Here is a 25,304-nt window from a genome sequence, read left to right as displayed (position 1 = left end):
CCCCGTGGCTGTAATAATTTCTGACTGAGCCGCGGCCCAACAATAGGTGGCATTTCATTTGAGATTCTCCGGCGCAGGCTATTACTGGACGGCTTTTTTTTTATTTTTTTGTTGTTGTTGCTGCATGAAGCTGCTGAATACTTGAAAGGAACGGGGCGACGCAGAAGGAAGGAGAGGGGTGAAAAGATTCTCTAAATGAAAATGGAGATCACGAGAGGTGAGAATAACACGGGGTGAAAGACGCACAGAGGAGTCTTTTTACCCCCCCTTCCTTTCATTTTGTCTTGTCTCGATCTATTTGCATAATTAGTAAGGAGGTTATTGCCTCGGGTGCTGGGCCTTGAAAGCTACTGGCCTGAAGGAATAATTAAGTCGCTCTCTTATCCCCAGCATCTTAAGAGTGCAGGGGGAAAAAAAACAACAAAAAAAAAGGGAAAGACGAGTGATCTGAGAGCTTGCACGGGGCGAAAAGCGAGCAGGTCGGTTCTGAATGGGAATGATGCTGTCTTCTAAGAAAGCCTGATGCATGATTTATGTCCTGTGGCGCCGTGACAACCAGAGAACAGACTCATTCCAAGCAACTGTGAGTGAAAGGCGGCACTCAGACACACGAGTTCAGCTTTTCCACGGAGGTCGGTTTGCTGAACACGCACATGCAGTCACACACGTTCACATCTGGGAGCCGACAGGTTCAGCTCCAACTCTTCTGCTGGTCGGCTCATGAGCAGCAGAGACGCAGCAGCAGCTGCAAAGGCACAACTGCACGGATTTGAGTTAAATCCCATAAATTAGCTGGAACAATCTTCTGCAGTGATTGCAACTTCACAAGAAGTCCCACACCCTTCATCCGGTCCATCATCAGGAACACGAGCACTGGTGTTTCTCCCAGAAGTTTACTTTTTTTCAAAACGTCTGGTTAAAACCAAATTACACACAAAGACGCCACAATTGTTGCCCTGGTCTCTGCAGCCATACAGAGAGTGGGGGTTGTTTTTTTTTAAATCCATGTTTCACTCAAATCAAGCAATGGGCTTTCTTTTATATTTTTAAGAAAGGGCTGATATTTCAATTGCAAAAGTGCTTTTCTTTAGTCTGAGTTTTTCTAGAAGATAAATTAACAGACATTCAGAAGGCGGGGAATCGAGATATTAACATGAACTATTAAGATTTTATTGTTTGGAATTAAATCCCAGGAAAAAGAAATCCACTTTATTATTTGTTACTCTTTCATTTAAAGTACATTTTAATATTCAAGATGTCATAAATAATGAATTGCAAGTAAAAAAAAAAAAAAGACACTAGGGATGAAACTAAATCTAAAAAAAAACAGGAAAAAAATATCTGCATGTTCCTCTATGAGGATGTACTCACAGTTAAAGGAGATCGTTTTCACTTGAATCGAGAAAGACAAATACAAAAAAGGGTTTAAGGCTTTAACTTTTTTAATATCGCATCTGTAAAAAGGGGTTTTCTTTCATCTGACACTCTCTTTAATAGAGACTTTTGGAAGACGAGGAATCAAGGAACAAACATGATTGAAGCTTTCATACTCTCAACACCACATTTATTGTTTAATGTGGAAAACCCTGGATAAGTAATCCACTTACAGTTAATTATTATTTGAGTAACTGTCTCATTTTTGGCTTGTGAGCTGCTCCCAATTAAATGTTGTTCCTTTTATTTAAGCAGGTATCGTCTCTGTGAGATCTCAAGTATCCTTTTCAAGATAGAGTTGGACAAGAACATGTAGATTAAAATATCTCAGAATGAACCATGGGGCAGTCATGTAAAATCATCTTTTAAAAGGTAAGCAGGCTTAAAGCTAGCCTGTTGGCCTTCATCCTCTTTGACTGGGCTGCAGTTGCAAATTAACTAGCAGTTCAAATACGGCTTTAATCCTTTCCGCAATCTCACTTTGAAACAAACCCGCAGAGCGTTTTTTTTTTCTTTGCAGTGATACTGCAGCTCTTTTTCAATGGATTTTAATGTGCGTCTTGAATTAGTTGCCCCTCAATTACAGGTTCTTCCGCAATCACCAGACCTCGATATACTATGTGTACATATAAATGTGTGTGTGTGTGTATATATATATGTGTGTGTGTGTATATATATATATATTGCTGTATATTTGAATGTGTATATGTATATGTACCTGAAGATCATGACTCTGTTGAATAATTTCAGTAAAAAGTAGGGGTTGCACCGACAATTTGACTCTACTGCTGCAGCATGAGCTTTACGCAGGAAGTCGACTAGTCACTGATCACATGACAATGACAACATGGACATCTCCTAGAAGACAGGTTAGGTGCCCAGTGGGTCGTTTCAGCAAATTAGCATCAGTTTATCAAGTGTGTAGAAATACTCCACTAAAGTTGGAGCCCATACTAATAAAAGCACTACCGCAACGCACAGTCATTGGTCGGTTCAAATCATCTAGACATTAGTCAATCAACAGCTTCATCAGAGAGAAGGAGGCTGCAAACCAACAACTTGCCGGTGAATTTCCTTGTCTAAAGTTGTTACACCTTTTTGCTGCTATACAGTTGACATTGTGGCTGTGGTTGTGGAGTGTGTTGTTTCGTCCTTGATGTCAGTGAACGCACCATGCGAGAGACGGAATTTATGGTAGAGTTGAGAGTTTGTGGAGCGAGAGCCGCATATTAGAAGTGTCAGACTGGCGGAGTTCATGGTGCCAGCAGGAGTCTGTGTTCAAGCTTCAGTTACGTGGCAGAAAAGCTTCACTAGCTTCTTTTCTGTGAGACGCTACAATATGTATTCAGGTCAAGAATATAGAGGTTATTATTGCAAAGCGTTACTTTCTACCGTGTTTTTTATTTATGACGTCATCGACTAGGACACGTCGACTCAACTTTCACCAGACGTTAGTCAACTTTAAGGCATCGGAAGTTTTTCAATACGGCGTTTGGACAAACCTTAGCTGTTATTAAGTGCGTGAACGTGCTTGCTGCCCATTTCTAGCTTTTTCTGCTCTTTGTTCTCAACACTGGTACAAAGTAATATTCCCTTGGGATTAATAAAGTGATTCTGATTCTGGTTGTTAATGCTCTGCAACTGATACAGACATCAGTGCATCTGGTCGGGTAAGTCACAACGATCTCGTTTGTCAGCGCTGAACCGACAACGTCTTTCTATCTCCTGTATATCTGCCGTGCGCTTCCACTCCCGACCCTGTACGCTCATTAGAAACTCTTGCAGCTTGTTAAGCATGGATGAACGCAGCCACCACGGAAACGTGGCTGAGCTTCACCTATTAGCACTTCCTCCGTCACTCACTACTCACACACACACAACGGTGTTGGTGTCAACCAATTTGCATGAAAGAAAAACACTTCAGTACAGTTGCATTGATTAATGAGACAGAGAGAGTATGAACTAATTAAAAAAAGAAAAAGATTAAAAGTTTGTGTATAATATACCTCTGCTTCATTAGTTTACATTAAGGTATCTCCTGCACCTTCGTGTTTCATTGTAGTTCCCTCTAATCATCTCAATTCTGGATAATTTTGTTGTTTTTGAAACACAAATTAAAATAAATGACCCCAGAGGACAAATGGCAGCAAAATGGTTTGGTTATTTTATACTTTCTCCAGATTAAAACAAGGGGAGGTCTGCGGTGACATCTGGTGTACAGAAGCCTTTCGATGATCTAGAGAAACATAACCACCCACCCATCAATCATTCAAGTGCTACACTCACGCAAGCCTGCACAGATGGGTGCAGAGCTCTTACTCACGGATACAAATATGCTTGCTAATCTCTTGCACTTTGTAGAACACACACACACACATATATATATGCACTGACAAACCAACTCAGAGTGTGTTTTGAACAATGACAGATACAGCATCCAGGAATAGACATGTGAATCAATGCACATGTCCTCAGATGCGCTTTCAGCAAACACACAGCAAGAAACGAACTACTTTTACCATTTTCTGTTACTTCTTGTTCCCTGACATTTTCAGAGACGTTAAATACCACAGTCTTGATAAGACCAGACGACACAGTTAGGCCTGGCAGATTGCACCAAATGTGCACATATTGTGTTTTTAAAATCCTCGAATGGAAAGAGTTGGACGTCAGGAGACTCTGCACTGAAGTGAGGTTGTTCAAGGTGAACGCTGCTATCTTTTGTACTATCCTTCCCATTCCAATCTTGTTAAGGTTCAACATTTTTGAACAACATTTCTTGAGAAACCTCCATGACTGAAAGATGAAGCCAACACTGAAGAGTCAATCCTCACAGAGCTCCATGTTAAAATGTCTAACTTATGAATAATTACAGGCACGACCACTTTAAGTGACATGTGGGTTAATTTCTGAGGCACTGCCAAGATGGCAACATCCAGTGACACCACAGTGAGCTTCAAAACTGCTCTTCAAGAATTATATGAGTGACATTATCTTTATATAAAGTCACTGATTCTCTCATCTAATCTCATTCTGAAACCTGCAATATTCCCTTCATTTCCATGTGTAACATTCCTTAAAATCTACCATTGATTTCTTTCTTTCTTTTTATCCATACTTTGTTTTGTTTTTTTAAATGCGCATACAGTAACGCTCAAAACTGTGCATTAATAGCGCTTGTGCAATTTCTAGTCTATGCCAGTTTTAACACAAGGACCTAGGATGGCCTTAGGCTGACAAACCTCAACTAGGAAGGAAATTTTATTATCAGCGGCAAATAGATGAACACAAAAGCCAAACCGAGTTTTGATTTGGTTCCAGTCTTACCTATTGTACGTGGTATCATGCCTTGTCGCGGCATCAGGTTGTCATCAAGTCCCTCGAGGCCACCGTACAAAGAGTGGGAGATTCTGCGCTCATGGTCATCCAAGGAGGTGTTCATTGTCTGCTGTGGTCCCAGGGGACTCCCCGGTTGCTCCTGCTTGAAGACGGAGGACATATTAGAATTAATTTTGTGAATCTTTGTTCTTGGGGAATTTGTGCTCAGAAGAGGCATAAAAGAGAATGAAGCTGCGGGGAAGTAGCATGTTTGCTAAACTGTAATGGCTGGACAAGGAGGGCAGCTATCCACGCTAAAGCTAACGGTGTGTTAACCAGGATAAACGAGCATGGATTTCCAATAGGCTGCTACGCCACAGGCTGTTAGCTCGCTAGCAATCCCCCCGCAGGGGACGGTTAACCTCCTTGAGTCTCAACATTTCCCCCAGGACTCATGAGGACACTCTCTGGCTTGCTGGACAAACAGACCATTTGCTAGCCATGTCACCCCATAAGCACACATCTACAGCGTGGCCTGAGAATGTGTGTGTTCCCGTGTGTTTGTGTGTGTGTCATTGTCTTCATTGTTTGCCCATTGGATCGTTGGCTGTATTGATTTGTTATGGTCCCTGCGTTTCTTGCTGAAGGTGATGACAGCCCTTGCCATAAAGATAACCATCATCGCCGGCATCGCGTAACGAGCGATAACACTATCACACTCGAGTCAATACTGGAGCCAAATTACCCCCCAATCAATGACTATAACTAGCAAGGCCGGGATTCGATTTTGGCAGAAGGTCTTTGCCCAATGATCCCTTCAGCTCGCTAAATGGTTGAGGTGCTGTAATAATAGCCACTGTCGCATGGAACCTGATGTAAACAAACAAGTCCAGTTTACCCGAGAATACATATGTGGGTACATTCGGAGGCTGTAATGAAGTGTAATTTAGAGGAGAAGGCTCTAGCCTGGGAATGGTCTCACTTTCCAAATATCCCCGGTACAGCAGAACATCCATAACCTTCCCCGGGAACAGTGTTAGCATAAATACTGCAATGTATATGCATGGAAGTATGAGGCACTTTAGAACATCATGAATTTATGAACATTATCTAGTAGCTCCTCCCTGTTTGTGGGACTGAAAGTATATTTATCTTCTCTCTGCAAATGGACTCGAGCCATTTGTTGGACAAATAAAACGTCTTGAGTCACAGCTAAGGAACCGATCTAAATATTGCTTATAATTGTGCTACGGGAAGATCTCAATCCCACTGGATGCCGGGGTGATGAGGAATTAGCTGATCTGCGGGTCTGCGGCGTTTCTATGGGGACGGAGGGAGGAATGGAAGCGAGCGGGGTTGAGATTCATGCAACGGCAAACATCTGAGATTGATTTAGGATTGGCTGCCAAAGGATGCAGACATAGGTAAATAGTGGATTATTTGATCCCATATGTCAGTAAATGTCACGTCTTTCGTCCTATAGTCATTAAGCATTATTAGATTTTAACAAATGTTTGACTGACAGCTGGTTATGAGGTCTTAACAATCCATAGTCTGTTGGGACTTTCTAAATGAGCTCTGTGGTGTCTCTTTGAGTAGGGGTCTATAAAATTGTTGTTTTCCTCTTCTTGTTTTTCCAGTGTCGTGGACACTACATCTTAGAAATAGCCAGACTCTTGGACAGCCTCAGGCTAAGCCTCCAGCTACATGTGAAGCAAAGATTGACGAGACTCCCAATGCTCAAATTCTATTCATCCAGCATGCTTCCCGTGAAGTCTCACTACCTTACAAACACACACACACACAGACAATATCTCAGCAAACGAACACAGAAATATCCTTGAAAATAAATGCATACATGCATAAACTTGATGCACAAAAGCGCAAGCTACCCACATCCCCACACATACACACGAGAGAGGCACAAAGACACGTGCATGCACACGTTTACACACACACACACACATATACAAAACACACCTCCAGGCCTGGCCTCTGCTTTCAATTACCAGGAGGACCGAGGGGAAATCAAAACTTTGACACACCAGGTTGGAAAAGGAGAGCAAGGGAAGCCGGGCTGTGCCAGAGGCGTTCGCATGCACACGAGCGCGAGTTCGCAGACACACAGCAGAGGCGCACGGCAGAGGTTCAGCCTCGGCTTTCAAGCAGGCGACAGGCCAAGGTGTACGGAGAATGTAAAAACATGACATTGAAGGGAGGGAAAAAAGTTGTGCAGCTCGCAGCTCCGCCGTGTTTTTCTTCCTTCCAACAGCCTCGAGGGAGGCGAACATGCGTGGGAGGGTTTGGTAAACTACCACAACCTGACTTCTTACTTTTACCTTCATGAAAGGATGAACTGATGCTCACGAGGGTATTTCCCAGTGTTTTGCTTCAAACTGTGTTTTTTGATTTTTCGCTCCATGTCTAACCAATAGATGATATTCAGGAACAGTTTAACTTTCTTGCAGAGAATATCCACTTTGATTACACTTTATTGAATTAGCCACATTAAAATACACTAAACAGGCTCTGGAAGATAGAAACAGCAGTTCCTAACCAAACTACTGGAGTCTTGCTTCTTAGACCAGCAGCTGTGACAGGACCATGATCAAACCCAAGAAAAGTCCTGAACGCAACCGGTGAATGAAAACCTTCTCCTCCCTTTATCCAATAACTAATGTTGACAAGTCCCCGTGCAGGGTGTTTACCCACAGTCTTTCCAGTGGACTTGCTCAGAGGTCAACAGTCAACAACAGCTGTAACGCGCAGCTCTGAGGTGTGAACGTGTGAAACCTGAGTGTGAAGCAGGCGGCCGCTATAAAAGGTCAAATCAGCTCCGTCAGGTTGAATAAAGAAATGTATCGTTCAGTTTCCAAGTGCTGCGATTATTCACACCCAACCTCATTGTATGGAAGACTCTGATATGATTAATTTAATCCATTCACATGCTGCAGTTATGATATGGAAGCGTGTCATTTTCATTGCTGTTTGTGTGGGTTTGGTTTTCGTAGTGGTGTTGCTATCCATTACATGTTTTTGCAGGGCTAGTAACTACTACTACAAGATATATGTGAGAGTAACATGGGACATAATGAGCTTAAATATGATTGAAGGTGTTTTAACACTAAATGACCACTCGTTTGTGAAGGTTCTCAGTCATGAAGACGGTGACCATTTGTGTTGAGCATCTTCATATGTTTTCTAATGCTGGTCCAATTAACCAGTTTTCAGCAATGAACCAAACAACCACACCAAAGCAATAGTCAATGTATCATCATATCATCTAGTGAATTTGGAGGCCAGGTCGACACCTTGTGCTGTTCTTCATGTTTTTTGTTTTTTTTGAGTTGTTCCTAAAGCTTTTGTGTGTGTGTGTGTCATTGCTATGGGGTGGAGGTGTCTGGTCTGGTCTAGATGGGTGCTACATGTCTAAGTAACATCCAAATTAATGAATGCCAGGTCAAAAAGTTTCCCAGCAGAACATTGAACCGACTCAAGATGGTTTAAATGCTTTTTACTTCTCCGGTCAGTGGTCATAATGTTGTGGCTGATCAGTGTGCAGCCATCTATTTAGACAACATCACATGCGATATTAATCCGCTCTGTCCTTGCTCCTCACCTCGTTTCTTTTGGCCACTCGTCTGGCCACGATGAGCTGGATCATCCCCCGCTTGTTGCCCTCCGTCGACATGGACTTGCGCAGCGTCTCCATGGCGTCCTGGTTGGTTTTGCCCAACAGGGATTCTCCGTTCACGGCGATCAACTGGTCGTTCACTCGCAGTCGCCCGTCCTTTTCATGGACGGCAAATAACAGCAATTGTTGTAATTCACTTGTCGGAGCTCAAACTCTCAACCTTTCTGCACAAGACAGGTCGCACTGTGCGATAAATAAAAAGCAGCCGTATCGGCAACTTAACAATAACCTTGATCTAATCACGCTAACAGTCTCGCTCAGACAGTGTATCCTGTTTCTAGTCGTGATCCAACGTCTCGCGGAGAAAAGTGCTTTTAGGTCCATTATTATGTGCTGTCAACATAAGCGTGTTCTATATGAAAAACAAGTTGAAGGAAAACCAAATTGACTACAGCGGTGAAGATACCAGCTTTTCTTCTGAGGAGCAGAGAAATAACTTTACTTTCCAGCAGAGGCTTACGATAACATGACCTTCAGCTACTGTTAAGTTACTTCTGAGGGTCTGGGATTTCTACAGTGATATTTAAGATTTAAAAACACATGCCCAGCCAATGCAAAATGTCAAAAAGATAATTCATTCATTCAACGATCCCATGCTATGACACCGACACTATGTTGAATAAAATTAGCTTTGGGATGAATCGTACATCCAAAGATCCAATTAAACAAACACAGAAAAGAAGTATTTTCTTTTGTTTCCACTAAAGCCATGCACTAATCGTAACAGATGGTGCTGCACCTTGCAGGCTGCGCCTCCGTTTATGATGGATTTGACAAAGATGCCCAGATCGGCGTGGTTCTCCTTGGAGCGGTTGCCTTTGACGCTGACGCCCAAACCGGCAGAACCCGAGTCGCTGAGGGGGATCTCAAAGGTCAGGAACTCTCTGGTCCCATCTGGAGTCAGGACCAGCTCGTCCTCCTCCGTCTTCTGCAGGAAGGGGATCAAAGAAACAGAAAGACCACTTTAGAAAATTAGACTTCCAAATCGTTTAACCTTGAACACAAAGATTGGGACATCAAAGTCTGCAGAGCCCACTGAGATTTTGTCACATTTACCACAATGAATATTTAACAATGCCAACAACAACACTCATGCATTTATTCCAGACTCAAGCAGCAGCAGCACACAAGCCCCCTCAACCTTGCCATGCTTCCTCCGAGCTCCTCCGGGTTAGCCAGAGGCCAAAAAATTAAAAGGACATTCATTTGGCCACTTGACGTTAATGAAAAGCTCTTGCATGTAAATTCCAGCTGGGCAGATAAGGAGGTAAATCAGAGTGCAAGCTGATTAGCTACAACAGATACATTAGCGTTAAACAGACTAATGCTACTAAGTGCTAAATCACTCGCTTTGTATCAACAAGCAGAGACTTTGGTTCTCCGGTCCAAGCCATCGATGACGAACCGCCGCCATAAGGTGCTTCTTGAGTTTCAAACTAAGACGGAGTTTTATCAAAATCAGGGTGTGATGCGTTAGCTTTGCTTTTCAGCAGAAGTCGGTGACAAGTGACACCTATGAATCAAAACCGAGCCCCCTTCAAGTTTTTGGAGAAGAGCAATGGTGCAGTCAAGTGTTTCTGTCACCAAAATCCATGGTGACAATCGTCAAACCTGTTTGTTTCTCCTCAGACTTGGTTGATTCCTACGTTTAACAGATGCCGCTTCAGATCAGCGTCGTTTCCATCTATTTGCAGATTGAAAAACTTCTGAACTCTCGCAGCTCCACAATTGGCCCATCTCCCACCGATGAATAATTTCAATTACAGAGATTGTAGCGGGCGTGACCGAAGACAAATGTCACTGAGCTACTGCGCCCAACCAGTCACAAGGAATGAATTAATACCATAATGAATCTCCCCATTTTCGACATCTCAGCTAAATAACAAAACCAGTTTTATTGGCCAAGTACACCGATCAGGCATAACATTATGACCACCTTCCCAATATTGTGTAGCTGTGTACTTTATGCAGCAGGTACAACACATAGCTTCACTTCACTGACTGTTCATCCATCAGATGAACTATTATTATTAGTTTATTGAACATTAATGGACCAAAACCAAAGAGTTTGCATAAGTTAAGAAAAGTACTTAGGTTATGTGAATACATGTCTTATTTATTTTTAACCAGTGTTTCCAGTGTGTGGTGGTAACTTGTTCCAGGAATATGTTCCTCAGATACAGACCATTTGGGAGAATTTAGTTCTCCACCTCGGTACATTACAGTCACCTCTAGTTAGAGCTCTCGTTCTTCATCCTTCAATGTTTAAAACTACTATAAATAATGCAAATAAAACACTAATCCATCGTCCAAACGAACAGCTACTGCCAGGATATGAAGAACGACTACTATTTGGTTTTAATTTTTTAAGCTGAAGCTAACTTCACACCACAAAATTCAAATATTCACCTAAAAGGATTCAGACAGAAGCTGATTTAAAGAAGGGGTGGAAAAGAATAAATGCAGCAGCCGAGCACCTGAATCATGACGCCAAGTACGTCAAACAGGCGGCAAACTTCCCAGCAACCCTGCACGAACACAGCAGTCTAATTGACATGCTGAGTGCTCTCTCTTTTTCTTTTTCTCCTCCACAACAGGTGCTTCTCTCCTTTCTCTACATTCACCCTCTCTCTCTCTCTGTCTATTCCAGCTCAACAATAAAAAGCTATTCTCTCGTGCTTGTTATTTGACAGCTGTCCTCTGAATAGATGGGTGCGTGCACGCTCGCGCCTGGCAATTATTGTGCACGCCTAATGAATTCAATCATCGGGCTCGGTGTCAGCATGTCATTAGCTCCCTTTGTTTGCTGAGAGAGAGATGGAATTACTCTGGGTGGAACGGAGGAGGGGAGGAAGAGGGACGGAGGGTGAAGCGGGGATGGAGCAAGAAAGAAAAGGGAGGGCAGGGAAGGAAGGAAGGAGGGAGGGAGGGAGGGAGATAAAGGGCACGGAAGCGTAAAGACCCCCCAAAAGAAAGCTACCTGGTATGAATCGAGACTAAATTAAAAACAAAACATAAGCCATTCTGATATCAGGCACAACTCATGGGAGGAGGAATAAAGACAAACAGGAACTTAATTATTTTGGAGAGTCAAGTCCAAGTCCTGCTCTTGAATTTAATTTAGGGCTAATTAAAAAAAACATGACTTAATCCTCCCTGACTACAAATGGTCAGAAAATGGGAGCATTCATTTTCACAACTCAAAGTATGAATGAGGGGTGAATTTTACATAACAGAGTTAGATCTTAATCTTGGTCTGAGTGAGTGCGGCTGTCTCACCCTTTTAAATGGGGCCATGTCCAAATGTGAATTAATCTATTGTCGTTTCTGTCATTTTATAATATGGCAACCAGGGGCGTCACTAGGATTTAAGGACGGGGGGGCTTAGCCCCCAGGAGACGCACAGTATGTGAGTGAATGTAGTGCGTGAGCACTACTAACTACTACTAACACAAGTTCCAATGCTAACTACTAATAAATGATCAACATAGTGGCATGACTTTCACTCACAACACGATTGTGACGACATATGTGACTAAAATGGTTCCAATTTCAAGCCCTGAAAAGGGCTTGAAATTGGAAATTACTTGAAGTAATATTAACATGCTTTTTTTGCGTGCTAAACTGTTAGCTTCTGCTCCTAGATGCTAGCTGTTGCCTAGCAGCAACACGACTGATGTTACGATTTAAAAACCGAGAATTTAACGGTGTGTCCATGTTGTGACCGTAACCTTAAGTTCCGTTTGTGCAAAATTAGTTACAGCATGTGCTAATGTTTAACCCAGCTAAGCTTATAAGGTTTGACTGCATAGAAAAAAAGAAGTAAAACTGTGTTCACACTACCGGTGGGAAAAGCGTCGGGCTATTGTAAATCAGAGCTGGAGCAAAAAAGTGATGCCTGACACTTGCAGCTGCATAACTGACATAACTATTAACCAACGTTGGACGACACCAAACAATGGTAACGGTGACTCCCTGACAGTGTAGCTGCCAATACTTAGTCTTATTCTTACTTTTACTGCTTATGCTGTGAGCACAATGTAATTTTTTGTGTGATTTTTTTGTTACCACAACCTCCTTGCCTTTTAAGAATTTCAAAGAAATGGAGAGTCTAGCAAAAAGCAGAAGCTAACGATACTTAGCCTGGTACTTTAAAACAACATCCTGCTAAGTAGTAAACAGTCATCAATATTCTTCATGTTTTTAAGTTCAACAACATATTAAAAGCTCTGTATCCTGAATGTAAGTTTGCTAGCTAATGCTAATCTGTTCAGCTAGCTGCAGTGAACAGCTCAGTCCAATTATTGCGCTGAAGAAACATCACCGTCATTTTGATGCTTAAAAGCTAAAGCTTTTTCTCGCTGTTGTACCTAGCAGAATAAAATGGTAAGCAAGCTAGCTGGGCTAGCTAAAGCAGCTAAAGCTCTGAAATGACAACTGCAATTTTTAGGATTTGTTTTTAAATTACTTGATAGATGGTTTTGCTTTTATAACCATGGAGGTTGTAAAAATGACGTGGGATCCATGACATATGGTAACAACACGAGCCTCAACGTGTGGTTTTCTTCTGACTGGTTTAAAGAAAGAAGACACAAACGATTTATTTTTAATCCCAATGTATCGATTCAAGACTATTCAAAAAATTTAAAGATTATAATCAGAAAAACTGAAATAAGAGTGGATAAGAATGAGTAAAAAAAAAAACAGGCACAGGAAGGGAGGAAATAAAGCAGAAAGTGAGAGGAGCTAAATGAAGGTGAAGGGAGAGGAGAGGAGGGTGAAAAGGCGAGGAGCCGAGAAGAAAGGGGTGAAAAGAAGGGGAGAGTGCGAGCATGACAATGACGGAGTGAAAGAGAGCGTGAGGGAGTGTGAATGAAAGGCCGACAGAGAGAGATGAAACCATGTGGAACACAAAGGGAGACAGACACTGCCACCTCTCTGGCTGCATGTCTGCATCTCTCACTCTCCATTTTCTGCCTTCCACCTCCTTTTTTTTTTTAGCCCGTCTCCTCTCACCGTTATCTACTTTCTTTCACTTTTTCCTCCTATCTCCTATTTTTGTGCCGCCTACCCTCCCCAACCCCATTCTCCTTCTCCAGCTTCTACCATCTCCGTCTCCACATTACGGACCCGTTCTTATTTATTTCCATCCTCGTTAAAGCATCGAAATTTGATGTTTTCTCCTGGCGTCTGTTTGTGCCACACAGATACTGAGAAAATATGAATCTGACAATATTTTATTTTTCATTTCTAAATGTGGAAACCTGCAGAGATGTGTTATACACAATTTGGCAAAAATACTAAATTATCACTGGTATCATTTGGTTAACATGTGGAAACACTCTCTGCCAATAGAAATGGACAAAAATCCTAAACTACAACATGAGTTCTGAGTTTTATATACAGGAGATCAAGTGAGTGTATGAAGGACTAAAACTGCCTTAATCATAAATGAGTAAATAAAAACACAAATATATCCAAAAAGTATATAAATTAATATGCACTGAAATAAAACGATAGTGTAAGTGTAGGAATTAATTAACATTACTTTAATTTTCAGTTTTATTTATGACATATCTAAATGTATTTATTTATATTTAATTATCCCTGTTGCATTTTTTTCTGGATTTATTTCTGCATGTGAAAAAATATATAAAAAAATAATTATAAATAATAAATAAATATATCATGCATCATGCATATATAAAAATAAAACTATTAATTCTGACAAAAACCAAATCTAAAAATGAATAAATAAATAACTGAAAAATATAGTGTAAAGTTAGAAAAATTCACGTTTATTATTTTGTTTTTTTAGAACTAATTTTATATTTATTAATTTCTTCCAGTTTGCATTTCTTTCTGAATTTTTCTGTATGAAAAAATATAATAAAACATTTCTATAATTATAATAATATATCAATATATATATATACATATATATATATAAAGGAATAAAACTATCCTTTCAGAAAAAATAAATTAAAATAAAATTAAAATAAACATGTCTTCCATCAAAAAGAATGATTATTTTATCAAATCTAGGTGAAAAGAAAATGTGTGTGACTTGAAAATGAAGTGACTTGTCACCTGAGTAACGTGGTAGATTACACTCTGACAATCTTAAGTGATGTCTGTGGAAGCTGTGGACAAGGATTTTTTGTCCTGCAAACGATAAAAACTTCAATCAGAAGTTGAACGTAATGTGTAGCTTTATAACTGTAAATGCACTTTGCTGTCACACGTTAGCTCTGCTTTCAGATTAGGAGCGTGGAGTTTAACTCTGATATTTATACGGCTTTGTCCTTTCCTGCATCCCACCTGTTTTTTTTTTTTGTTAAGCTGTCTGTCCTTCTTCCCTTTGTCCCCTATAAACACCTCTCACTCTGCACGTCTCCCACCCTCAAAGCTTATTTCCTTCTCAGTATTCTGCAGAGAGTCGATCCTCAGCATCACCAGGAATCAAACTTGCCCCGTTTTCCACTCCACTCCACTCCACACTCCCCCTCCTCCCCCTCTCTCCCCTCCTGTCTCTGTGCTCGCACACAGAATTGCCTGAAATGATTAGCGGTTTGGCGGCAAGGCACAACTTGGGCCGCACTAACCTGTCGATTTGACGGCATCTGGAAAAGTCGCGGCAGGGGAATTTTAAAGAAGTAATAAATAAATAAATAAAAAAGGCTGCTGACGATTACATGCAGGAAGGGGGGAAGGGGGGTGAGGTGAAAAGGAGGCAGTGAAGGGTGTAATTGGTGGAGAGAAGCCGGGCGTGGAGACCATTGTTGGCTGCCTACTGTAGCACAGTCTCTCCTTATCCCTCACTTCTATATCTTCATCGTCTGCCCAAAAGTATGCGGACACACACACACCTGCCATTCGAGCTATGGATCCTTTGTTCACCTTTCTCAAATTTTCTCCCATCCTCCTTTATTGCACCCCCTCAACGCCCTCCCCCACCTCCACCACCACTTGTTGTCTCCCCGCCATCTCTTATTTCTGACGCCGCCTCGCTGCAGCTCCACGCTGATAGACCATGAATATCAAATACCTGTGCGATCGAGACTGGCGCCGCGCGGAGGAAGAGAAGAGCTGGAGGCAGAAGGGGGGGATGAAAGGCAGGTGTGTTAAAAAAAAACAAAAGAAAAAAGCTGGATGCGAGTTGTGTGTCAATATGAATACGAATAACTCGCCAGAGCACACCACCCATTACACTCGCCGTCCAGAACTAATCAGCCGTCCTGCTTCCACCCTCCTCTTCTCTGCGCCACCAGAAACCGTTCATAACCTCATCCAACCGACCGAGTGCTCGTGCCAGCAGCTGGTCCACGTATGTGCAGAGTGTAGTGCCGCGCGTTAGTGTGAAGTGCGCCATATGGCTTGTGTGTTCTTGCAATGTGTTAAACCCTATGTAGCCGGGTATTTGCGAGTGGTGTCGTAATATATATATGTGTGTGTGTTTTTTCGGAGGGGGGGGGTGGCAGCTTGAAACATCACTTTAATTAAGCCGGAGAGCCCGTTACCGCGGTACAACAGCCCTCTCCGATTGACTCGCATGTGTCACCGCCGGGGCCGCTGCAGAACACGGAAACTAGGATCTGAGCCGCGGCCGCGGAGCCGCAGCCATTAATCACGGAGGCCGCGCCGCCGGGCTAATAACGCCACTAAGTTGTGCAACTCCTGAGAAGACTTCTTGCCTCTAATGCAATAACAGCAGCATTCAAAAATATGTGGAAAATAAATACGACTGTAACGCAATTAACTATAAAAAGCTGCAGCCAATAATAGCTGCTCTGGATGTAATATTTTCATTTAATTTAGCTGAATGGTCATATTTCTATTGACTGGGGCTGCCGGTTAATGCGGCAGATTAAAAGGAAAACTGGAAAATCTACAGGGATAAAGTACTTATTGCTTTTCCGCAAAGAACAGCGGGACGGGAGAATGTTTGTGGTTCCTTTTTTTGGCTCCTGCTCTACTCCAGGAGCCGTAAATTGCCGGTAGACGAGGAGTGTTGAGTGACAAAAGTGCACGCTGATTGGTAAAATACAAAACTGACTTGCACTGGCAACCGCTTTTCCTCAGAAGAAGAAGAAGGTGTAAATAGCGGTGAAACTCGAGCATTTCTCGGTGTAGTGTGGAGGAATAGAGCAGGCAGATTTTCAACCTGAAATTATCAGGATTTCCTCGCAGCCAACAGCTGTTTACAGGATTCGACTGCGCCATAAATCGTGGACAATGAATCACCTCCAGTGGGTGGTGGCGGCGGTGGGGGCGGTGGGGGTGGGGGCCGGTGGTGGTTGCACTGCAGACTGGTGGAGGTAAACAGTGAAGTTCAGGCTTGGATGGAGTTTTTTGCAGTGAACTACTGGTGATGTTGCCATACAAACTTTCAGGTAATTGTGGCGCTATCGGTGCTACCGATCAGGCATTACATTATGACCACCTTTCTGACATTGTACCTTATGCCTCCAAAACAGTTGTGTCTTCTGAGGGTGTCTGGTAACAGGATGTTGTTAGTGGGGACCTTTGGGTCCAGTGGATCATCCCACAGATACTTGATCAGTTTGGGATCTAGTGAATCTGGAAGCCGGGTCAACACTTGTTTTGTTTTTTTGAGTTGCACCTAAAGTGTTTTTGTGCGTGTGCTGCCTGTCATGGTGGTCTGGTCTGGTCTAGGTGGGTGCTACATGTCTAAGTAACATCCACAAGGATGAATATCAGGTCCAAATGTTTCCCAGCAGAAAACTGAATTATCAAGAGATGATGAATGTTACTCAGTTCCCCTGACAGTGGTCATAATGTTATGCCTGATCGGTGTATATCAGACCAGCACGAGAATTTACCTTCAAAGAGAAATGTTTTTATCCCAGAGCATCTAATGGCCTAAAGTCGTGTTTTTATCTTATGGATTTGTCTCATGATGGATTGCAGTGAAGTCGTGCAAGTGTAGACTCCAGCTTTTCAACTTGAGACAAGGAGCCTCGTCGTCGTTCCGTCCCCGTCCCGTGACCTTGCAGATTTATGCCGATGTAAGCCATCAGCCGGGGAGCACCAATTACCCGCCACCTAATGGAAAACGCTGCGCTGGCATGAGTCAGAAGAAACTAATGCGGATCTCTCGGCAGGTTTTGAGTTATGGACGTCACGCGGCCATCCGTCTGACGCCGTCCACCTGGTGCGGCGCTCCGCGGGGGCGGAGCTTAAATCACTGTCACGGAAACTGAATTTAAAAAGATAAATACATGAGGCGGTTTTTTTATTGACTTCTTGGGCTGGTGAAGGAGACCGATCCGTGAGGTGGACTACGGGGGTTGGAGACGTCTTGAATGAATGATTGTGCTGAAGACAAACTGGTTGGTTATGCAGGATTTTTGCAAACTCAAACCACGGTGCAGCAGGCGATGGCTTAGATGCGTCATGCGGTGACAGCATTACGGCGTTATTACAAATTTAAGCTAATCATTTTCACACTCTGACCTTGTTATTTCATGCAAAGCTGCAGGCTCCGGCGTGCCATATGCGCGAGGTGTTCGTAAACAACGCAAACATCCTGACATGTTGTGCAGAGATCGTTCTACTCGGCACCTGTCATGGAGGCAGGGATCATCTAAAATTCTCTGTTTTTTTTTTTTTGTTTTGTTTTGTTTTTTCCGCCGTGTCACGACCAGCGAAGCACACGTCCCGCGGTGCTGAACGCTTTATCACGGCATCATGAAATCCTTCATCATTACACCGCAGCGTGCGGCGCAGATTACTGTTTCATAACAGCCTTGTGTGCAAGAGAGGAGAGGGGAACATGTGATAGATAGCATCTTGGCACGGCGCTGCCGCCGCTGCTCCTGCTGATGGCTTTTCAATATAGCATCGCAGTAATTTTCCATAAGCCCCTGTGACTAATGGCGTAAACAATGGAGCTGAATGTTCACGTTATGGGCCCATTATGGAACTATCAGAGCAGGCGCGTGGAGACGGATGCCTTTGATCAGGGCTCCATTGTAGGAGCCAGGTGCAGGGAGGAGCATCTGCACATTAAAGCGTGTCTTAAGTGAGAAGGAGAGGGGGAAGAGGAGAAGAATGCGGTGAAATAAAGACCTGGGGAGACGGAGACCGAGGCCCCGGGTTGAGGTAGAGACACAGAAAACCCAACACACTGTTTTGTTTTTTACACACCATTGGCAGGGCAATGGATTTCCTAAGTGACTCCCAGTCTATTCGTGCAGCCAGACAAAGTATCTCATTTGCCGTTGATGCTCCTATTTTTATTTATTTATTTATTTTTTTTCTCCCCCCTCCTGTACAGCGTAATGGCCCAAGCCGGTGATGTCATGCAGCAGTTACCTCAATCAGCCAATGGGGTTTCCCGGCTGTCCCAGGCTGCCTCGGGTGCTAAAGGGAGCAGTCAAAGTCAACAGGTTAGACACAAGGGGGCCTCTTAAATACAGACCACTTACTGACATTAAGTCGATGCAGGGTGTATGCGATGAGGAGACAACTGAGCCTTAAAGTAGGAGTCACCGGCGTTTAACGTGATGGGTCATGAGTGTGTCACAGAAACGCAAATCCTCTTAACTGCCGCCCTCTCACAATGAATCCAGGAGAAATTAGCTTTAAGGTGATTTAAGGGGACGAAACTGCCTTAACTGTCCACGCTTCAAACGCCAAACACAACAAACCCGGAGAGTCGCACGCGTGCTGACGGGCCTGTTTCCGGGCCGCTGTAAAAACACGGGTGATTTTTTTTTTTTTGGAGGGATTTCAAGAAGTGAGTGCTTTTTCCACTTCAGCTGCCTGATTCTGTCCGCCGCGCGTAACCCTCCGCCGAGCCCTCGGCTCCCGGGATGAGTCATGCCGTGCCAGGCTCAAAAGACCCAGCTGGAGCCCTGGCAAACCTGCACTTTTAAAAGCCGTCTCCGTGCTGCAGTCTGCTAGCGGTCTTACGTCGCTAATTGCACGGTGCAAAGAGACGCAAAGGAGATGGAATAAAACCGGTACAGTAACAGAGTCATTAGATATACTTGAGTTCCACTGAGTCACGCTGAGCCTGGTTCCAAGTTTATAGTGACAATATGAGGATTTTCTTTCTTGATTTAAATAGATTTTTTTAAAATATAAATGACAACAATTGGATGGTAAGATCTAGATTTCAAAGATCTCAGCTAATTCGGTGACTTATGACAAACATTTTAAGAGGAAACAACTCAATTATCATCCAACCACTGTCCTATCGTCTCCACTAGAAACTCCACTATTTCTTGTAAATGGGACGCCTGTTAAAAGCTGCCCTCTAAAACCTCACACCATCACGGTGCCAGTGGTGCTGCTGCAGTTGTTGTTGTTGTGGCGGCGGCGGCGGCGGCGAAGGTGTTTAAAATGAGGCGCCTGACAACAGATAACATCTGAAAGGCGCTGAATCCATTACGGCTGGTCGATGTACCGGGAAAGAGAGGCTCATCTGCACGTGTGAAGTTTTAGAAGGAAAAAGGAGTCGAGGAGACAAAATGGAGGGTGGAGGTGGGCGTGGGGGCGAATCTGCCTTGGCCCTCGTCCATATGGCGGCATTGATTTTTTTTTAAGGGAGGCAAACATCCGAAACAGGAGATATGTAGGACTCTATTGTGTTTCTCCAAATGCTGAAAGGTGCATTGATCGATATGTCCATGTAAATACGAACCTGTTCTCTGCCTGTGTTTTCATGCATAGACTGTATATAAATATGGATGACGCGTCACCACTTCCTCGCTTTGGCCAAAACAGGAATAAGCTCCAACCAGGACGTTTTTCTTTCCTCTTGGAGTCGCCTTTAAATCTTTAATAACCGAGTAGTGTGCCTTAGAAGGTGCAAAGTCGTTTAGAGAAATTTACAGCAGAGCTAATTATGCTACAACAGAAGCCAGTCTGTTCCTCTTGAACTTATTTTAATGCCGATGAAATGACGTCTTGTCTGGAAACATGTGCCCATATTAATTGTGTCAGCTGCAGTCACAGCGACCATCAGTGTCCTGCGCCGAGGATCCGCCGCGCAGCTGCCAGGTACGACTGCCGATCAAATTAACTGGCCAATTACGCCGCTAACGTGCCACGCCAGGAAAAAAAAAAAAAAAAAAAAAAAAAAACGTAACCAATTATCTGCACTTAGCCAGATGTAACCTGAAGGTAAGGCCAGATGCGAAGGAGTCTGAAGCGGTTAAAATTACAACTCAAGGTTGGTGTGTAAATGGAGGGGTTTATGGAAATCTGAATGGCTTTTTAATATCAGCAGTAAAAGCAGATGAGTTTTTAACAGCTGCCTCGACGGAGAGATTCACGGGATGACGTGTGACGAGTGACTCGGGCCATGGAGAACGTACTGTACCCCCCTGACAGGAGGTAGAGTCTAATACTGATACTACCTCTACTGAGTATGATGGACCAATCTGGCATAACATTATGACCATCCTCCTAATATTGTGTCCGTCTCATCAGAGAACGGATACGAACCTTCTCATAGTGAATCTGGAGGCACATCTGGAGAAACACTTTGTGCTGTTTTTCATGTTTTTTTTTCATGTTTAGTTTTTCCTAAAGCATTTTTATGTGTGTGTCTGCCACCATCAGGGAGTGTCTTTGCTATTTTGTGGAGGTACCTGGTCTGGTCTAAGTTCCTGTTCAGACCTTTCATTAAGATCTGAGCAGGGCGGTCCAATCACGTACAAGACAGGTGTGAACATCCTGCATTGATTCACACATTTGGAGGTGAAGTGTGTCGTATTAGTTCGTATGCGCATGCATTCCTTAGGTGGGTGCTATATGTCTAAGTAACACCCACACGAATGAACGCCAGGTCCAAAAGTTTCCCAGCAGAACACTGAATTATCACTCCTGTCAGTGGTCATAATCTTGTGGCTGATCGGTGTACACATGCTGCAGTTGGTCAGCTGTTTTTTTTTTTTTTTTTTTTTTTAACCTAATAAGGTGAAACACCAACTAAACTGTACTGTTTGTCACTCAGACTGACAGACTGATCCTCAGCCAGCAAATAAACCAAGCTCCCATGTGTTTCTACCTCCACTGACAAACGCAGCTCTGAGGGGAGTGATGGAGGAAATTACACTGCAGCGTGGCCCGAGCAGTCCACACTGAACCATGAAATTGTGATTTGTTAGCGCGACTCTGGAGTTGGAGATTAAAATCGTGTGGCACCGAGTAACACTTCTACGCACGGGCGGTGACTTGCACTTTCATTAACCAGCTAGTTTACTGTCGGAGGCCGGACGCACGCACAGGTGATCGTACTCTTTACTTCCTTGCAGAGATCAGTAATTTTCAGCGCTTAGGGGGCACGATAAAGGAGCCACTAAAGAGGAGGAGGAGGAGGAGGAGGTTGGCTGGTGTTGGGGTGGAGTCTTACCAAATCTCGGGGGCATTGCATCTGGGGTTCAGCGTTCTAGAGGATGGAGGAGGGGAACAGAGCAGAAGAACCAAAAGTAATCAAGCAAAAATATTTATAGACAGAAACAGAGAAAATTTTTGAACACTCAAGAATCTGTGGAGGGTGGAGTGGAGGGGAGGACGAGTGGACGCAACGAAGAAAGAGCGTTAAGGAAGTGAAGATGGTGAATCACAGCAGACAGACTGGTAGTCGTTGTTAGGAGGCGCACGCTCGGACAAAAACCATAAACAACCGCTTCTGAGGGCATTTCTCAACTTAACTGAGGCGGTATATCAGTTCATACCACGACATTTTCAATGTAGCGCTTCTAAACACACACGGTGCCAATGGGTGTGAAAATGACGTCTGGGGACAGTCCCTGTTTTGGATGACCTGTCCCTCAGCTAAAGCTGTCCTCAAAAATGTCCCCAATTTTAGCTTTTTATGAACGAGAAAAAAATGTTGCGCACATACTGGAGTTATTACGGTATCTAGTCGCGCCACTATTGTTGTTACAGGCATAGCAGTTTAAATATGTTTTAATGTGTATTAATATGTCAAAGTAAATGAAACGGTAATTGTCCCGGTTACTTCATTTCATTACAAGTACATTAATTTATTCATCTTGATGACATCTTGATGACTGATGGGATTATTCTACAATATTTACTCATCATCTCAGTAAAAAAGTCCATCCTTAGTCAATCTACTGCAATAATTCCTCTCTCAAGCAGTAGAAAATGTTGTGAACACGTGATTCTGCATGAAAAAAATCTAACTCTAATCTTAACTGTGATACCATCAGAATTTTGAAAAATACCGTGACATAGATTTTTGATTATACCACTTGTTGAAAGTGAAGCAGGAATTAGAAACAAAAATTCTCACGACTGGCAAAAAAGACACAGTGCCACCTAGGGTTTGTTTTTACAGAGCGACTAACCCTAATGACTCTAATGACTAACAAGCGTATATGTCACGGAGAACGACTGTAACAGTTTCTTTCTATCTAAAAAAAAATTGATAAGACAACAGCAGCTGATTCAGAACCTCACTAAGAACCAGAAAGTAGATCTCATGCCTCCAGTTCTGAGGTCATTACTCTGCCAGAGGATAGATTTTAAAATACTGCTTCTGGTCTATAAAGCTTTGAATGGTTTAGGACCAAAATACATCAGTGACGTCCTGACTCAGTATGAGCCGGTCAGATTACTCAGGTCATCTGGATCAGTTCCCAGCAGAGTCAGTACCAAACATGAAGAAGATGCGTTCAGCTCCACACATCTGGATCAAACTCCCAGAAATCTGTAGATCAGCTGAAACTCTCGATATATTTAAATCACGACTCACCGGTTCTCAGCTGCCTTTGACTAAATTCATTGATATAATAATTCTAAGTCTATTTAACTCAAGTGCTGCACTAACTTTTATTTTTTTACTTCTGGTGTTAATCATTCATTTTAATGACTTATTTTAATGTCTTTGTGAAGCACCTTGACTGACGTGATTGCTGAAATGTGCTGTATAAATAAAGTTGCTTTGCCTTAAATGAGCCTTAAGTCGTGTTCCCTGAGTAGTTCTTTAAAAAATCAACACTGACTCTGTTCTATTCAGGCTGATAATGAAAACAGTGATGAGTTAACTGAGCCCTGGTCACTTTCCCATCATTAAACATTAAACTTCAGCCTCAGTCTTTTGACTAAAAAAAAAAAAAAAAAACTTTTTATTGGTGAGAATTGACTATATATAAATGTGCCCTGAATTTTGCCTCTCAGGCTACACGTTCAGAGGAAACCAGTTAAATAGTATTTTTATTCAAAGCTCACTATTCTTTAAACATATTATTCTCTTAAGAACCTGATGGAATTCAACAGGAATGAAAGACGAGACGGCGCTTCTTCTTCTTCCAAGTCTAAATGTGATTTTTTCTGCATTAATAATACGGCAATTTGAATAATAATACAGCGACCTGAATAGCATTTCCAGTCCCCTCTGTTAGAACGCTATTACTGCAGGAAAGCTCAATGACCAGGCTCCTGTTCGGCTGCTGCGTTTATGCAGTTTCACGCGACAGATTGTTCGGCTCGTTCAATTTCTGAAAGATTTAAAGGTTTCTCGCTTTGTGCCTAATAAGTTAGGTGGCAGCTGCAGGTGGAACGCAAACAGCTGCTGAGTTTATGTTGTCATTACACTTTTAGATCAAGTTTAATTTATGGAGCTTAGTAACTGTCGTTTTTAATACATGCGGCAAAAAAGTGGGTTGTTTAATCTTAGAAACATCATTTTAGTTGTTGTAGTTTGAAGATTAATTTACTGCTTTATATATGTATATATATATATATATATATATATATACATATACACAGCAATCAGGCATAACATTATGACCACCTTCCTAAGAGAGCTACACATTTGGAGGCCAGACTTAGACTGCAAGATCAAAGTTCTCCTCCTGTCAGTGGTCCTAATGTTGTGGCTGATGGGTATATTACATGTCGTCTTGCTGCTCACTCTGTTCACCGGACCCCATCTCCCTCGAGGCTCATCTCAGCCCCTTCACATGACTGCAGCTGATAACTACCGATCAAATAAATCCTGACTACCAACTACGTCCAGTCGGCTCCGCTCTAATCTCAAGATGAGCATCGACCAGCGCGGCTCTCCAGCCTCATCTAACTCGGGCCGCGGAAACCGTCGGCGTCATCTGCATCCCTCGCCGCGATAATTGTCACCGATCAGGACGTTTGAGCGAGTGGCTGCCGGCGCCTCTTATAGCGGCGCGCTGGGTGGAGAGAAAGCATTTTTCTAACGGCGGAGGAGGGATTTAAGGCCGCGTGGTGCCATAAGTCACGTCAGTGCTCAATAAGGCTGCGTTAAAGCCGGCGCGTGGAGCCGGAGAGGGAGCAGAGAATCATTGACTGGTGCTGAGGAGTAAACACTGCTGTGATTTAAAGCTCGCCAGCAGCCCTCCCCCTCCCCCTCCCCCCCATCGCATTAAAAAACAAACCTCTTTCTTCTTAATCAAAAAAAAAACTTCAGGTAACTCCAGACATCAAACCTCATTTTTCCGCAAAGCTAAATTGAGCGCGACACCTCGGCGTCGTGTAAAATCGCGGCCTCGAGGAGCGAAAACAGGAGACGCGGCCGCTAAATTAGAATCAGTTTGCATTAATCATTGAAGTTGAGAGTTCAGACTGACGGGAGGCGGCGCGCTCGCACACATTTGCACGGCTGTTTGCGCGCGGGAGGATGAGGCCTGATTGCTATTCGAGCCGAGCGCATGTGTTTGTGTGTGTGTTTCACTTTCTGCCTGGTACCTGCCCCGCATCTGTCTCATCATCCCCGCATCCATCAATCTAACCGAGTCGGCTGGGAGGCAAAAACAAGGCGAGGGGGAGATGGAAATACAGGTTACCTAACGAAAGGGAGGGAGGGAGGGAGGGAGGGAGG

The 25,304-nt window shown here is 43.2% G+C and overlaps 1 protein-coding gene across 1 annotated transcript in view; it reads right to left on the bottom strand.

Moving 5' to 3' along the window:
* The window catches only part of LOC125011240 (partitioning defective 3 homolog), a 256,960-nt gene that overhangs the window by 94,540 nt on the left and 137,116 nt on the right, over positions 1–25,304 (bottom strand). Inside the window, exons 13-16 of the mRNA XM_047590347.1 lie at positions 21,834–21,869; positions 9,186–9,374; positions 8,372–8,542; positions 4,762–4,915 (exon numbers count right to left, since the gene is read on the bottom strand). Coding sequence (XP_047446303.1) covers positions 4,762–4,915; positions 8,372–8,542; positions 9,186–9,374; positions 21,834–21,869 — 550 coding nt within the window. The remainder of the gene's footprint in view (positions 1–4,761; positions 4,916–8,371; positions 8,543–9,185; positions 9,375–21,833; positions 21,870–25,304) is intronic.

Source organism: Mugil cephalus, chromosome 7 (genome assembly GCF_022458985.1).
Source record: "Mugil cephalus isolate CIBA_MC_2020 chromosome 7, CIBA_Mcephalus_1.1, whole genome shotgun sequence".
NCBI lineage: Eukaryota > Metazoa > Chordata > Actinopteri > Mugiliformes > Mugilidae > Mugil > Mugil cephalus.
The sequence above is the reverse complement of the archived record's forward strand: the minus strand, read 5'-3'. Positions and strand labels throughout refer to the sequence as shown.